The sequence below is a fragment of the Orbicella franksi genome, chromosome 6, assembly GCF_964199315.1.
Source record: "Orbicella franksi chromosome 6, jaOrbFran1.1, whole genome shotgun sequence".
Lineage (NCBI taxonomy): Eukaryota > Metazoa > Cnidaria > Anthozoa > Scleractinia > Merulinidae > Orbicella > Orbicella franksi.
The window spans coordinates 319,473-336,378 of record NC_138150.1 but is presented as its reverse complement, the minus strand read 5'-3'; the positions used below and the strand labels follow the sequence as shown (position 1 = coordinate 336,378).

The following is a 16,906-nucleotide window of genomic DNA, read 5'->3' as shown; positions in this document are numbered from 1 at the left end:
CTTTTTTTGAGGAAATGTTACATGGGCCGCCTTCTCGAGGAGGATTTAAACTTTAGGGGAAAAAATAAATAAAGTATATGAAAATGAAATCTTAACTGCTTTTCTTTCGCTTTTTGACTTTATTCCTTCTCTTTGTTTAAAAGCAATTTCTCTACTTAAAGTTATGTTTCTTTTGGTTATCATACTTGAGATGTTTTGACTAGGGCCCTGTCCACACGTATCCGGATATTTTTTAATCCGCAACTTTTTCTTTCCGGATATGGCTTCCGTCCACACGCATCCGACGAATATCAGTGAACCCGGATATTTTTTAATCCGCTCTCCAGTGTGGAAAAAAATAAATCTGCAACAAATCCGATAACGTTTGGACGGTGAATCCCGATATTTTCGGATCCGATGACGTAGCAAAATCGTGTCCAGTCTCTTACCGAACAATAAACCAATATGGCCGCACGACGTGAAGGCCCAGTTTCTCTACAGTGAATCACCATCGGATGCGTGTGGACAGGCGAATTCGATTTGAATACGCTACGTGTGGACGGGAAAATTTTTGAATCCGGAAAGAAAAAGTTGCGGATTCAAAAATATCCGGATACGTATGGACGGGGTCTAAATACTGAATCAAAGAATAAATTATTAAAAAATTGCAGGCCTGCAGATCAGATTTGACTTAACTCTGGTCAGCTGTGACGTTCAGGAGAAGAAACCTTAGAGCTATAACACTGCAGACATCTTATCACTGATAAACATGTACCAGTTGGCACCAAGTTGGAATTTTTCTCGGTTCTTTCATATAGACGTTTAACCCGTCAATGACCATTAGTTTATTCATTTTCCCTGGAAGCCTGCTGCTTCTATGTCCAAGGTACTTAAGCCAGATATTTTAAACTTATCGCCTTGGGATAAAGCGAAAGCTTTTACACGAAACTCCTTTAGCGAGTTTTGTTTTCATCGCAGCGTCACTTAATACCTTGCTTAGTCTTTTGTGGTTGTTGAAAATTGTGGCAACATGCCTCTCTTGGTCGGTAAACAGTTTACATATTTTTGTTACCTCGTAGCAAGCTGCTGCGGTCGCTGATCTTAGAATTAAACAATGCCCAGAAAAGGACAATATTTTTAGTCGAGCTAAAATACGAAGACAACTAATCGATCAAATTTAAAGGACATGTTTGCGTGACAAGCATAGTTGGTATTGTAAGCGTGTGACCTTGGATTTTACCAGAGTTGCTGCCTAATATAAGCGGAGAAAAACATGACAGAATATGAAGGTCCAAAGCATAACGTCGTTCTCATTCCTAGCTAAAGAAAGACTTCCTGGCTTAAATCCCGTAGATTTCATGTTCATAATTGTCAATGAATAAATTGACTCTGCTGATCTGTTTGCCTTGGCAATGTTTGGGTTCCGAAGAAAGTTTTAAGACAAAGAAACTAGATTCTTTAGATTGCTATGAATACTTCTCTTCTTACATTCATTTCGAGGCTAGCGTGGCAATTAACTTGATCTAGATTTAGAAATCACAAAAGAAAACTTGACTTGAAATGACATCATGTCGCTTGTGTCGTATTTTCTACGTCCTACTTGACCAAAACAAGCCAGTGTAAGGAAATCGGCTGTTACATATCTGAGCGTTCCTATTGGCTAGATCAGGCAAGCGGATCATCAACAACAAAGCATTCTTCAAGTATGCGTGTCAGCTTTTATCTGGGCGTGTTTGTATAGGCACTGCAGCATAAGAGCCTTGACGTTCTTGGCATTTTAACTCGGATCAGCACTGCACGAGTCAGACGGTCTCAATCTAGCTGTGAGAAAAAAATTATGGATCCAGTCAACGGTGATGCAGAGTTGTCAGAGGAGGGAAGCGTACTCCGTGATGGAGAGGATGTAGAAAGGAGTGCGAGTTATTGGGAAGAAGTCGATCAAGAAGAGATTGAACGCGAAAGAAGGTACGGTGAAATGTTATTCGGTTCCACCGAAACATCGCGATCTTTCTGAGGTATCAGTGGTAAAATTTGCAAATTGATGCCTGTGATGTTGACATAATAAAATGCTGACCGCACTACAAGTTTGTTTGAGCGATCGTCCATTCTTATCATGAACAATTTCTCTTCAGAACTGAATATTACTGCAGTTTGTTATATTTCTATGGCTATCTCATTTGCGTCGATGTTTAGTCGATTGGATATTGCCTAAATCGGTAACTTTTGTGCTTTTGTTTATAGAGTTAAATTTAGTCCTTGTCGGGAACTTCATACATTAAGTCGTGTCCCTAAAACAACCGATTGAGATGGCGAGGATCTTGTTTATAGCTTTTCTTAACTGGAATTATATACATTAAGCTAATTATCCTGGCTTTCACTGTATTTGTACGTGTTTACTATGGCCCAAACTGGATGCAGAAATATGTCTTCTGTGCAAACAGACTAGGAAAATGTTTGGACGACTGTGTCATATATACTGCCAAACAACGTGGTTTTTGTGACAACTTTGTAAGTAAACGACCCAAAAACTTGCCAAGGCTACTGGCTGAGAAGGTTCTGGAACTTTATACTGAAGCACACGTCGTAAAATTATATCGCGGTGTTCTTACAACAAAAATGACCTTTACCTTCATAGGAAAAAGCTGACTTTCTTGAGTTTTGACAGATGTTAATTTACGCGCGGAGAATCGTCACGCAATAACACAGACATGGATCACAGCCAATAAAAACTCTCGCGCCCAGCTGATTTATCTGGGTCTACGATATTTCGATGAATAACGCTAACATCTGATTACCACAGCTTGCTTTGTTCTGAGAACACTACTATCGAAGGTCGAGACGAAGCAAGCACTTGAATGAATCTCATGTCAAAATTAAGCAAATATGGTAATTTGGGGTAGCATATGGGAAGGAAGATGAAAAATGTTTGTTAGTCTTTCAAAATCCTCTTCTCTCTTCAAGCGATAGATGTCAAAAGAGGAAACATCTTGAATCGCACAGATATTTTGCCAAGTGTCGGTGAAAGGTCGGAATTCTTAAGATTTCTGATGAAAGAAAAGGCGTCATGTCCAACATTATCGAACGATTTTTTTTAAATTTTACAGTATCGCACGTTTTCTGTAACACAGTTTTAATCTTGATCTCCAAAGTAGAATTGTCACATAGACAAGCCGAGGCAATATACTGGAGATAACAGTATAGCATGTTATTTTCAAATCGTTGAGGTCATCTGTCATGGGAAGATGAGGGATCTTGTCACTTCACAGTCTCCATATATAAATAGGACTTGTCTCCGAAACCCAGCTTTAGTTCATACAAGCCTTGCAAGTTTGTCAGTAACAAGCCCAGCTTTCTATATTTTTCGAACTGAGGAGTCCTTTCACCGCTGTAAAACACGTCCAGAACGTTTTCAGCCCTCAATATCTGAACATGGTTGTTTAAATGGCTTTTCTACGGCCAAAACTCCTAAGAACCGCAAAATCGGAAGGTTTATCGACTGTCAATTTAGCTCCAAATAATAATAATTGTTAAGAAAATATGTTGAACTGTAATTGAAATTTATATGTTTTTGTAGAGAAGAATAACATACGTTTTGTCTTAAAGTTAAACAGTCAAGAAAATTCCCGTTTAGTACATTATAGAACGATTTCAGTGAGGAGAGGAAAAGAGTTCTCGGAATGGAAACCTGTCACGCTTTGAAATTGTAGCGTGACAGCCAGTGGGGGCGAATGCCAACAAAGGCGATGGGAAAAATCGCAGGTCTCCAGGAATTACTACGGAACTGTAAGAGGTGGATTAGGAAGGAACACACTTACCAGGCAGTAAATCAACAACTAGATTCTTGAGTGGCCATTTTCCATTTCTTTGATTTGGAACGACAAGTTTATTTTTTAACAAAAAATCTTAAAAGATATTCCCGCAAAGCGGGAATTTTTTTATTAATAAGTCTTCCATGTGTAAGTCATTAGGACATTTTATTGTATGGTTGAAAACTCGCCAAACAACGGCGTGAAACACTGGAATATACAAAGAACAAAACGAAAGGGCCGGGATACAATGTCGAGCATTACACGGTGGATCTCGCGTGGTGTTTCATTGATAACTTTATTACATTATCTCCCGTCACCTGCTTCCTTTAGTTCAGTATTTCTTTAATCTTTCATTTACCCTTTGTTGCGAACTGCGAGGAAAGACTGGAAAGCACTTTGCCATTAAGTCGTGCCTTAATAAGCTGTTTTATGAATGGCGTGATGGTATTGGTTGATTTATTGTTGTTTTGCTGGCTATCACTTAAAGCGATACGAAAGTCAAGGTGGCCAAATGCTGCTATCGTAGTTCATTAGAATTCACCACCACGTCGCGCCTGCTAGAGTGATTTCAGTTGAGTATTCTAATCAACCGGTTAATTTCGCTTCACTGCTGAGGTATGTGTTACTGCCAGTTGCTTTTGATGTAGTTGCAAACCAGTTTTTGGTCTTCTCGAGCGATAATCCGTCTTCTACTGTATCTGTGGTCGCTTAATAGTACAAAGCTCAAATTCGGTAACGCGTCTTTAATAAAAAGCGACAATGTAGAAACTTCTCGCTACAAACGAACCATCGTCAGGCCTAAAGGGATAGAATCTGTTTCTTTCATATAACAGAAGAGCATTGTGTATTAAAGTGAAAAATGAAAGCATCTTTTTCAATTTTTTGGCTCTTTTCTTAATTAAACCAAGGATAGAACTCTTGGTTGAGAAATGTTTATAATACGTATGACAGAACACTACTCAACTCCACTGTCGCGTCGATTGTCGCTGCACTTACACCGACGATAAAAATCTTCGAGTATGATTCTTTTCCTCGAATTTAAGTTTTGACTGCGAATACGCCTCGCCTTTGGGCGTACATTTTGTCGATTTGATGCGGTTATTATGCAAGTTTTGGCGAATAAAGCCGGCAACTGTCTGGCAAACAGGATGTAGACTTCTGTAATATCTGAAGTATTGGTTGAAAAACTCATTGCCGGATTATCGGAGCAAAGCTTAGTGAACTTACGTAAAAAAGTTGATTTTTTCACTTTCCATCAGTGTCAACACGTTCAGAAACGTGATTATTTGTGGAAAATTAGTGAGTTTTGAGCTCCTGCCATTTGCTGTCATTTTCTACATTTAATCTTTCTCTCTCTCTTTCCTTAGGAATAAATTAAGCAGTAGAAAAATCAATTTAAATGATTATTACATGTAAATTCCCCCAATCACTGTTGAAAAATGTGTTGTCTAAGTTTTCCTTTAGTCAAATCATATTTCGTGTAACTTACTTGAAGTGCCCTCCGTCTTTCCTACCTTCAAAGGGAGCGGGAGCTGGAACGTGAAAGGGGAAAGATTGCAGAGGAAGAACTACCAAAAAGTGGAAGTGCGAGACGAGCTAAGGACCTTTTTGAATCTCAGCCTCAAGAAGCGGAAAAAGAAACGCCGGTTGATTTGCAAATACTGTCTGGTGTCACTAAAGCAAGTATGAAGAGGTACCAAGAAAACCAAGCTTCAAAAACTCCTTCACAGCAGCGAGAACTTGAGGGCCTTGATGAGATCCAAGGTGGAATAGCCGCCTCGAACAGAGAAGCATTCGAGAAAGGAACGGCGCGCAACGTAGATAGCAAGAAGGAAGATGAAGAAGAGGAATACTTACCTGCCACAGGAATTGCATCTAAAACACGTGCAAGCATCGAATCTGGTCAAGTTATCCGCGCCGAAGATAGGCACGTACGCGAGACGAACAACTCCGAGGAAATGCCTTCAGCCGGTGCTGCGTCTTCCGTGCGGCGTAGATTTGAGCAAAGAAACGACGATGAAGGCAAGGCACAAAGGCGCTTGAGTTATGAACCAGACAAAGGCGAGGCTAAAGCCCGGACAGCGATGTACATGCAGAGCGTGGAGGTTTCATCACGAAAGAATCAGTCTCAGGACGAGGAAGATGCCCTTCCGCCCCCCGGCAGCACTCGTGGGGTCAGGCAAATGTTTGAGCAGGATAAAGTTATTCACGCCGAGTCAAATATTCAGGATTCTTGGAAGGAAGAACTTCCTCCATCTGGCGTTGCTCACGCAACTAAAGAAGCACTAAAAGCAGCTGCTGCCAAAGGCTATGAGAAATCACAAGTCGAGGACGAGGCTCTTAACCCTGGCAAGGCTTTGGCAACCAGAAGTCGGTTCGAAAAGGGAGAATTTGAAGACCAGAAGACTGTGGAGCGGGAGGAACCTATTGTGACACCTGGATCAACCAAGGAGCAACTGAAACAGTTCCAGGAAGCAGCCCAGAACCAAGGTCCGAGAAGACGAACCATGGATAGCGAGCGGGAGGATCTGGAAGCTGCCCGCGGTGTAGCCCTAGCGGTGAAGTCAAGCTACGAGAAGGAAGGTGCGCCTCATATAGAAACCAAAAGAACCATTTCAGATGAAGATTTCACAGCAGTTCATGGCCGTACCCAGGAAACCACTCGAGAAATTGAGTCGGGTGCTCTCATCAAACAAGCACCGAAGATGGTTGAAACTGAGGACTTTGGTGTGACTCAAGGAGTCACAAAACAAACAACTCAGCAAATAGAAAAAGGAGAATTAATGAAACACGCGCCTAAAATGGTTGACGAGGAAGATTTTTCAAGTGTGTCCGGCCGTGCCAAGCAAACGACGCAGCAGATTGAAAAGGGCGAGTTGATTAAAGAGGCACACAAGATGGTGGATGACGAAGATTTCTCAGGAGTTTCGGGCGTTGTCAAGGGAACAAGAGAGCGCATCGACAGCGGAGAAATGGTTCAACAAACACCAGTCAGTAATGCCGACCAGGGCAACTTAATGGGGATGCAATCTGTGACGAGTAACCGAGCTGTGTTCGATCAAAATGGACTGGAGTCGAATTCTGTTCATCCGCAATAAGACCTCAATGATCAGGTGTGGCAGTTATATCATCCTAAGTTCAATGCCACTAAAAAGTAAACGAAACAATTTAAGAACGAATTTAAAATCCTAAGGATGAAATAATACGGGTTATTTGAGATTTAGATCATTTACTATTTTAGTTGATTACGCGGTAAAGAGCTTTGTAGCAAACTTTAAACAAATCCTGAAAGATAGTTTGATTTTGCGTGCTACCGTTTTTAAAATTATATGAACCCAGACCAAATTGCCCGTGAAGAAAAATACAACTTAAATTTCAAAGAGCGTAAGATAATTAATAAAATGCTGTAGTGTGGAAGACGGTACTGTATAAGCTAACCTGAAAATTCTTTCACAAGAAGTTATTGGTATGTTTTGAGTTTTAAAGTCCAGGATATGAACAAATTCTGGTCATAACAAGCTACTTCAGTAAAAGCTGAAAGTGCTGATTTATCGAAGCTCCTGTCATTATTATTCAAGGAGAGGTGATGATATGAACACTAGCAAATAAACTTGGTGTTCATCCGGGTACTGGCAGGATCAATCATCAATATAGTCTCATTCAGATGTAAATATGTAATAAAGCTGCCTTAAGCCAGCACTAGAAATAGGTCCAAAATTCCCACAGTCCAATAGATTGAAGTTTATAATGTGTAGAATAAAGTGCTTTGAATTTTCATCCGCGTTGTTTATGTAATATTTAGGAAATATTAAAAGTAGTCTCTTATCTTTTCCGCACTGAAATCGTCAACACGATTTGAAATCGCGAAATGTGGGAGAAGACAATGCTATCACTCCCCATCCCGAAGAGTATTTTTCATCTCTCGCCAGGGTCGAGGAATGTTTCACTCACAGATTATCCAGTCTATCCCCTCCGATCTGATCTGAGATTTTTATATTATATTACAGCTATGTTTGAATATTGCCATTGACCATTTGTTTTCAATTCTGAGGCTTCTTTGGAACTTAACTTTCTTCAGACTTGTTTATTTAAGAGTTTAGGGACTGTTTATTTTTTTACGGGGTAGCGAGGGGAGTTGAGTGGAGGGGAGGGGCTGGTCGTGAGCATTAGAAAGAATGAGTTGCGAAAAAAAACTTGCTTGAAAGTGGGCGAGAAGGGTTTACGGGAATTTTTTTAATACAATTTGGAGATATTAATTAATTGAGCACTGAAAACTTTGAGAAACAGATGTGATCCACCTTAAGATTTCTGTGAGCCGCATGAGAAGTAATTTACCGTTGGCGGTAAAATAGCCAACCTATCGGCCACTAACCGTAAGAACCACACTCCAACAAAGAGCCTCGTTACATTTTACTGAGGAAAAGTTGACCATCGACTGAAAGGCTTTCGGAAGGCTTGGGAAATGTTCAAAAACATCGCAAACCGTCGCGAAGCACCTCCGAACCTAGCTTTGGAAATTCTCGTTAACGATAAAGGCCGATCAATTGCGCATTGCTCATTTAAAGATGGCGTGGCTATTGAACGGTGTTTTTGTTTTCGTTTTTGTTTTCCTTCGTACGAAGGCTCGAGTTCATATTTGCAAATTGCTCATATTTGTTTAATCTCACGTTGTTCTAAGAACAGTTGTGAGGGATCATTTCTGGTGCACTGAGAGGGAACCACCCCACGGGCATTTTCAATTGTTCCATCTAATGACTTACAGTGTGGCACGAAAATTTTGCAGCAGCTTAATTTTGCCAATAGGCGAATTTTTGTATTTTGCGGGAAGCAATTTTTGCGATTGTGAAAGGCTGTTTTTTGGAGTTGCTTTCTATCCTTTCTTCAGTGCTGGGTATTAATTTTTGCGATTATCACAAAGGAAGTCGAGTTTGCTTCGATTATGACCTTTTGTTTTGTTTTGTTTTTTTTTTATTGAAAACTACTTGCAATCGACAAGTGAAACAACATGAAGAGATGTAAAACACGGTACTCAGAATCACTCCATTACAACTACATCTGGCTGATTGGGCCGAGGGCTACGGTACCTCTTGATGTATACCCCTTGAGGTTTGTTTCTAAACGAAAGAGACGTTTTAATTAAATAAATGGGACCGCACCAAGATTCTGCATGTGTTGGTTTTATGTATAATATCGGTAATGGTAATGGTATTTTATTTATATTTATACATGGTAAATCCTTCAGCAAAGATTATAAAATGATAAAAGATCGACTAATTATCCAACTAACCTAAACTACATACTAAAAGCTGCGTTAAAAGGATGCCGTGTTAAAACTCATTCTGTGGTGACGTATGTTAAGTTTAAAATCCGTAAAGATGTTGCCTGCACGACGGTCACTGGATAGGCTGTTTCACAACCTGGCTCCGCTGTAAGAGAATTCTTCTTCAAATAATTGGTGCGGGGCTGCGTAAGTGCCAATTTATTTTCAGTATTCCTTCATCGATATGATGTTATGTGTTTCGAAACACAAATTTAGAACTCAGATACTCAGGGGTCATCCCATGTAAAGATTTCTACATCATAAAGCAGCTGATTAAAATCCAGTTGATATGTGAGTTTACGCCAAGCCAGTGCCCGGAACAATTCATCGATATTAGCGTCATAATTGGCCCACATTAAAATTCGGGCTGCCCGATTTTGGAGTTTCTGAAGCTTTTCAGAGAGACCACTGCCACATGCAGTTCATATTTCGGTCGATGTGCAGACCAAGATATTTCGTAGGTGACACTTGCTTCACTGAATGGTCATTTATACTGAAAGAATTAGGAATTTTAGGAAATGTTGATAACTTCTGTCTTGACGTAACTAACATGAACTCAGTTTTTGTTAAATTCAAGGTCAGTTTATTGGCTGATAGCCATTTATATACCCTGTTTAAATCGTAGTTAAGACAGTCATCAGTATGTTTATAATCTACGCTAGCGAAGGTGAGGCTGGTGTCATATGCATACATTCTAGGTTGTGAAAAACAAAGGGACAATCCAGCAGGTCATTAATATATAAAAGAAAAAGTAAAGGTCCTAGAATTGTTCCCTGGGGGACACCACATTTGACAAATTTTGGAGTAGACATAAAGGAGTTCATTAGACAAGTTTGAGTGCGTTCATTAGACAAGTTTGTGATCGACGGTGTCGAAAGCCTTTTTTAAATCTAGAAAAACAACGGCATTGACGAAACCGAGATCAATATTCATGGCCCAACTATCCATAGCTTCGAGTAGCGCAGTAACCGTAGAGTGTAGAGAACGAGATCCAGATTGATAACAAGAGAGAATACAGTTTCAGTGAGATAGTGGGGTAACTGGTCATACACAACCCCTTCAAATATTTTAGCCACGACTGGGACTATTGATATTGGTCAATAGTTTGTTGGATCATTGCGTTTTCCAGAATTTTTCGCCACTGGTATAAGTTTTTGCGACGATTGCGGGAACCCGTTTTTTCGCGTGAACTTATTTTTGCGCAAAACTGATTTCCGAGTCGTGGCACACGATTTTAGTGTGAGTATACGCTTTGCCATTAAGAGATGTTGAGAAGCTTTTGCTTGATGATCATTCTTAACGGCCTCCCTACAGCGGAGATTGTGTGTTCTCGGGACTTGAAAATTTAAACTCATCATGGAATAAAAGGAAACTGTATTCAGATTAACCGTGATTTCCAAGCAACGTTAGCTCAGTGTGGTTCTCAGCAGGCGACAACCTAATCCTGATAACGTTGTCTCTTTACATATCTTTAAATTGATTCCGTAGGCAAAGATATAAACAAGAACAGACCTATTCTTAGTTAGTTTCTAGTTTTGGAAGTGTTTCCCCTACGGCCAATTTCTCCATTTAAATTTGGTCACTAGAAAAGCCCGTTATGTTAGTGACCAATTTGTTTTCATTGGGTGAAGTTTAACTAAGAAGAGAAATTATCTTACTCAGTGTGTTAAATATGAGACAGTTTATACCAAACCTGAATTAATAAAATGTTTCAATAATTTATTAAATATCAACATTGTTAGCTAACAAAACATTTCAATTGTTTAATGTCGCAAGCCTCTAGAGAATCCTTGGAATTTCCTTCCCCCAACAATTGATTTTCAACCCAGAATTCGTTTCTACTTGGAGGCAGTAATAGAAACATTGATATATACCTGTTGTCGCGATTGTCATATTTACATGCATTCAATTTTTCACAATTCTTTAAAACATTCTTGATCATCTGGGGTTAAATAATACTAAAAATACAATCTATACTGACAAAATAAACTTTAGAAAATGTAAGACTTTTAGAATAACTTAGCGCAGTTGTCATTCTAAGTTCGTGTACCTCAACTACAGTGATTTAATTTCACTGATGTTAGCATGTGTTTATGACACTCGAGGTGTTCGTTCTCCCACGCTATAAGCAGTGGAGTTCTACCTTGCTTGTCAACCAAGTTAACATTCGCTCCTCTTTGTACGAGTAGTTTAACACAGTCTAAACTTCCTTTAGCGGCGGCCTTGTGAAGAGCGGTCTCTCCAGACGAACTCGGTTTATTAATATACCAAGGCTTTTTATCCAAGAGGTCTTCCAGTTCAGATACAGAGTTCTGGCTCGCAGCAGTAAGAATCAAAGCATACATGGAAAATGTGACACGTCTGCAATTTGGAGACGGAGTCGATGGTGAGCCCTGTTGCTCTCGACGAAGACATGATTTCACGGGTAGTAATTCAGTTCTTGTTGTCCTCACAGGACCAGTGTGTTCAACTTTAACAGTTCTTCGAAGAGTCCCGCAACTTGCGTCATTCTGTTCTTCCTCTTTGCTTCTTCCTGTCTTATTTGTGTTTGTTAATCGCAGCCACTCGCCGCTGAAAAGAAAACTTTCTGAACAAGCTCTCCGGAGACTTTGCCCTTCTCTTGTTCTCTTCCAAATAAATGACATGCCTTCTTTGAACTTCATGATTTTCGGATTTTTATCTTCAGCGCACAGATTATTAAGTCCGTTTGCCTTCTCCATGAAGTTTACAACTGCTCGGTCATGCACAAGACTGTGTTTTCCTCCAGACAAATCAACTCCTACGCGTTACGAAAGATTCACGACTTTCCACATGGGAGGTTCCTTTGTTTGGAGTGCTTGACGTCCCGTCTTTTGTTGTTCAGGTCATACATCATTCTGTGGTCTATTGTTTAACATTCTTTTCAAGGAATTCATAACCCCGTCAGCTGTCAATTCTTTTGTGTTAGATCATTCACGTGAGTTCTAATCAGTTCTTTATTTATAGATTTGCGTTCACAAATTTAGTAATACCTCTTACAAAGCGTCCAGGTCACGCATAAAACGGCTGGTTTTGGCTCGGTAAGTGAATCCTCCGCAAAAAAAAGGCGGGTCATGTGATGTCGCCATGTCACGTCTTTATGACTGGGTGGTACTTGTGTTTCTAAGGAAGGCAATCTGAATAATGGCTTGTCAGTACACGACATAGCAGTGGAATGTCTCGTACTAATGGACCAATGTTCGCTTCTAGATCTGTGTGGCAACACACGTCATCATGCGTTCCGTACCAACAGGTCATAGATTTCACTGCAATCAAAAGTGTAGAGATTTGTAATGTGAAGGACGACTTTTTTAATCGACAGGGTACATCTACAACAAGATTTTACTGAAGTGAAATAGCAGCGATAATTCTTTCGAGCAACGTCTTTGCATGACATCAATATTGATTATTTACATGGTTACGTTAAATACGTTGTTATCCTTAAGTGCCATCTGCCACTGAACTTCCACCTTCTTGTGCTGTGCCCTCGACAGAAGCTGGGATGTTGACGGTGATTCAGTTATATTTTTGCTGATGAAACTCCCTGTGAGCATTCAAATGGAAATTATCGAGTAGTACTTTTCTGCGTCAGGTAAAGTTTGAACCTTGCCTGATTTTTGGTGGGTAATATCATCGAAGCTTGCAGCGCGGGTCGGCTTTGAGTGTTGCAAGTCTGCATGTCCACAGAATTCAAGCCAAATGGCACGGCTTGGTTTTGTGCATATTCATCGCACGGAGTAAAACTTCCTGAAAACATGCTAAGCTTTGCTGTTCAATAAGTAAATGTGCCTAGCTCACTGAACTATTTGTCTTAAGAGATTGAATAGTTTAAGGAAATTGTTTATTGGTAACACTGATCTTGATTGGTGGTAAATTGTTTGCTATACTCATCTTCAGCGTTGTCAAAATTGTTTATTGTAAACAAAAGTTCATAGCCTTAGTTTCCAAATCAGTGGCTATGCGACACGTGCGTTATAAATCTTTGTACATTTCTTAGCCGACCTCTGTAAGACAACAACGTGAAATGACCACGTTCTACGTATTTTGGAGAACGCGAACGAGGGCGGCTAAATTTTCGTAATTTCCTTTGGAACCGACCGGTGGCGTTACACTTTTAGCTTGAGCAAGCTTTGAGCCCGACAGGCCCACTCAACAGGTCTAGACAATTGCGAAATTGGAATGTAAAATATAAATTCATTTTTACTAGCCATTGTCCTCGGGGTCGCTGTTGTCATTGCTTAAGCACCCAATTCAGTCGACGTTGTTTAGATGAAGGAAAGGTGGAAAACATGTTATAAACTTTTTCATAATATAGATAGGATCCTGCGCGCGCTGTGATTTGTCAGAAACCCATGTTTATCAGAGTTTAAAACATAGGAAAAGCGTGTTTTGTTGTTTTTCGCCACATTACCTCTGTTCCTCGAGAAATGTTGTTCTCAAATGTCCGTCGTTTTTTATCACAGTGTAATTCACGGCTTAGGCTTCTTTATTTGTTAAATAAGCTACGGTATATTATTACGCTTTTCGGTACACACCACAAGTTTAAACGTAGAATTGAGATTCTTAACCCAGCATCATTTTGGGGCCGCCTTTCAGTTACTAACACATAAAGACGCTTCTGAAGTCCTCAGTTTGGCTGCATGTTATCTGGTGTAGCTATACTGACTGGACTGTCTTCCGTTTCTGTTACTTTAACACTATACACCGAATTCTTCAATCGTTTTGCGATCCGAATTCTGACAGATTTTCGCTGGAGTATCGTGCGCCTCCGTCATTCAGTAGAAATTAAAAACGCAAATAATTTGATTTTTGCTATTGCCGCTAGAAAGATCATTACTCGGTAACAGCTTGAATTTCATTGTTTATTCACTTAAGCACTGGATCGCTATCGGCAGCAGATATCCTGAGACTTTCTCGAATGCTATACCACCTCTTGTCTCAGTTCTCTTTTGAGATTTACAATGGACCATTTTATGAGAGCACGACAATCTGCTTTGTTACTTTCAGTTACATTGAACAACGAAAGCGGAGTTTTTTTTCTTTAGAGTTTAACAAAGAAACACAAAAACGGACGTCACAGGGTGGTTATTTTTGCTCGAATGGAGTTTGATGTAAGTCTAAAGCATTCTTAAGCACGTACCGACCCTTGCGCATGGTATGAGTGTAGAACTTTCCCAATCTTACTCCGTGATATTTGTATGTTTTGTGTTATTTCAGAAATTTAATCATAAATCTCAAGGGTTATTGACAAAACTCATCAGAAAACAAAGGTTCAATCTTGTTTTCTCGTTGAGCAACTGACAAAAGATCTTCTCACGCATCAGTTAACGTCAGTCATTAGTGAACGGTGGGTTAACGAACACTTTATCTAATTAACAGTTCTTTAAATTTTAACACCTCGACCCTTTCAGAGACCTCTAAGTGACGTGTACCTTTTCTATAGCTTTGTCTTAAATCAAGCAAATCAAGCTTGTTCCACAGAATTTCTCGTGTGAATATTGATCTTTGAAGGCTTGACATCAGGTAATTCGTTGCCATGAAGTTACTTCAAACTCATTTCACCCGAACGAATATTCTGGTATGCCTTTTTCCAGACGGCTGAGTAAGTCAGAAAGGTCTTTCAGACAATTCCAGTGTAAATTTCAAGAAGAAGAAGGAATCATTGATGGGCCTAACTTAGAACAAGACCTGGCCAACAGTAATCATTCACCGAGCAAATCGGATCCACCGAAGATATACGTGGAAGATAATCCTTTAGACGTAGGGCTGGATGGGCTGCCGAGAATTCACCGTGCGGTCTCAGAAGGAAATGTAGAACTGCTTAAAGAGCTGATAGAAAACGGAAACGAAGATGTAAACATGCCTGATTCGGAAGGTTGGCCCCCTTTACATACAGCTATCAAACAAGGCAGACTTGATTGTGCAGCGTACTTGTTGAAGAAAGGAGCGACAGATTTTTACGAGAGACAACAGCTAGAATACCAAAAAAGATTGGGTGTTTCAAACGGTATCGCGAAATACAGGGCAAACTCGTATAAGTAGTGCCAGAGAGTTTTGTTTTCCTGGATAACTCTTACAGTGGTATATCAATTTGTAGTAATAAGATTTCAAAATGAAAAGCCGTGACGAACACGACGCAAGGGCTCGGATGAGTTCTTATCCACGAAATTATCGAATTAATTACGGTGTTTGAATATTTGCTGTCTGCATTTCAGGCTTGCATTTCGTTTATACTCGTCTAGGTATTGATTTCTCTATTGGTTGTAGTATATCCCGCAATATCCTTTGTAATCTTGTCTATTGTGATCTTGCCAAGTTCTGAAATGGTTACCACACCTGAAGTTGTGCACATTTGATTTCCATACCGTACAAACTTTTCCACATTTTGTATATAGGTCATTTGCAATCGGCTAACTAACTAAACAAACAGGTTTATCTTTAGCAGGTTGTTGTCAAATTTTAACACCTTGCACCGACCTTAAACTGTAGCTATTAATTGTAATTTGACTGTGAAATTAAACACGCTGAAGCGAGACGAGGTATACGGGTATGTTAACTTAGTTTTGAAAACGCAGTGTTAAGTGATATGTACGTTCTTGTTGTAAGATTGCTGTTGACTACGATATATCACATTCCCTTGTAATTATTGCTTCTGATTATTTACTCTCATATGCAAATAAAAGTATACTTGGCAAAGGCAAATCCGTCGCCTGTTCCAGCTCTCGAGTCCCATTGTTTATTCGGCCTTGTTAATTTCTCTTTTATTCCCCTGAGTGCGCCAAAGTAATTTAGTCAGCCATCATTACATGCCGTGAACATATAGAACAGTGAATATACACCTGCACTAGACTACTCTCACACTGCCTCTTGACTCCATTCTAGCTTTCACATGGCAAATTAGTCTCTCCTCAAAGTGTAACGACGGCTTAACTTTCACCTGAAGCTGATTGTAATTGAGTAAGAATAAAATTAATTCAGGCTCTGTAACACTAAGAGACAAACAATTTAGAAAGGGGAAGGTAAGTGAAGCCTAAAAGAATATAGCCTGAGAGGACTCAGCCTATGAAAAGCATCTCTTTTCGTGTGTAACATGACATTCTTCTGCAAAAGCCAATACAAAAAACAGATTCAACAGACCAAATTATCATTGTCCCCGGATGGATGACTCAGAGGGGGGCTGATTTCGATTTGAAGTCACTGTAAACTACAACATTTACAAAGGACCTCGAGGAAATAACGAATAAATTGCCTTCCACTCATACAACAGAATTCATCGACACTATACGTAGCTATTTTTGTTTTAAATCAAAATGCATTTAATTTTATTGACCCCCTAATATTGATCACGTTGATTCAGTCAATCTCCCAGTAGAAAAATATCAACTAACAGTAAACTAACTCGAAATCGTGCCGCATGAACTGAACGTGTGTATTTTGTACACCATTTTATCTAGCGTCTACCTTCTCTGTTGTCAGAGCTTGCAATTGTTTTGCCGAGATGAGACACTGTTACCCGGGTAACTGACTGAACGTGCTATCATTCAAAAATAAGGGCGTGACTTATTTATTTAGTTATACTTAATAGGTCTTCTTCTGCTGAGTATGCGAGGAATACATAATATATATGTAACTAAACTGAATAAAATAGATTAAAGAAATATTTTGGAATAATTCATCCGTCATTGCTGATTAGTCCTAACCGACAAGCATTCATACAACGGTTTAGTTACTGCTGGTGTTCATTTTATATATTTTTCTCGACTAGCAACCGTTACTCCTT

General features: G+C 39.7%; 3 protein-coding genes across 3 annotated transcripts; 2 read left to right on the top strand and 1 right to left on the bottom strand.

Moving 5' to 3' along the window:
- The first annotated feature begins 222 nt into the window (after positions 1 to 222).
- On the top strand, positions 223 to 10,736 carry LOC145491228 (uncharacterized). Its single transcript, XM_081470381.1, has 2 exons — positions 223 to 1,944; positions 5,311 to 10,736. The coding sequence occupies exons 1-2, from the start codon at positions 1,817 to 1,819 to the stop codon at positions 6,884 to 6,886; spliced, it is 1,704 nt and encodes a 567-aa protein (XP_081326507.1). The 5' UTR covers positions 223 to 1,816; the 3' UTR covers positions 6,887 to 10,736.
- Positions 10,737 to 10,806: 70 nt separating this feature from the next.
- LOC145491230 (arf-GAP with SH3 domain, ANK repeat and PH domain-containing protein 3-like) lies at positions 10,807 to 14,050 on the bottom strand. The gene has a single exon (XM_081470383.1). The coding sequence runs from the start codon at positions 11,826 to 11,828 to the stop codon at positions 11,160 to 11,162; it is 669 nt and encodes a 222-aa protein (XP_081326509.1). The 5' UTR covers positions 11,829 to 14,050; the 3' UTR covers positions 10,807 to 11,159.
- A 498-nt stretch (positions 14,051 to 14,548) lies between these two features.
- LOC145491231 (uncharacterized) lies at positions 14,549 to 16,875 on the top strand. The gene has a single exon (XM_081470384.1). It carries the CDS (start codon positions 14,707 to 14,709, stop codon positions 15,166 to 15,168), a length of 462 nt encoding a protein of 153 aa, XP_081326510.1. The 5' UTR covers positions 14,549 to 14,706; the 3' UTR covers positions 15,169 to 16,875.
- The last annotated feature ends 31 nt before the right edge of the window (positions 16,876 to 16,906 follow it).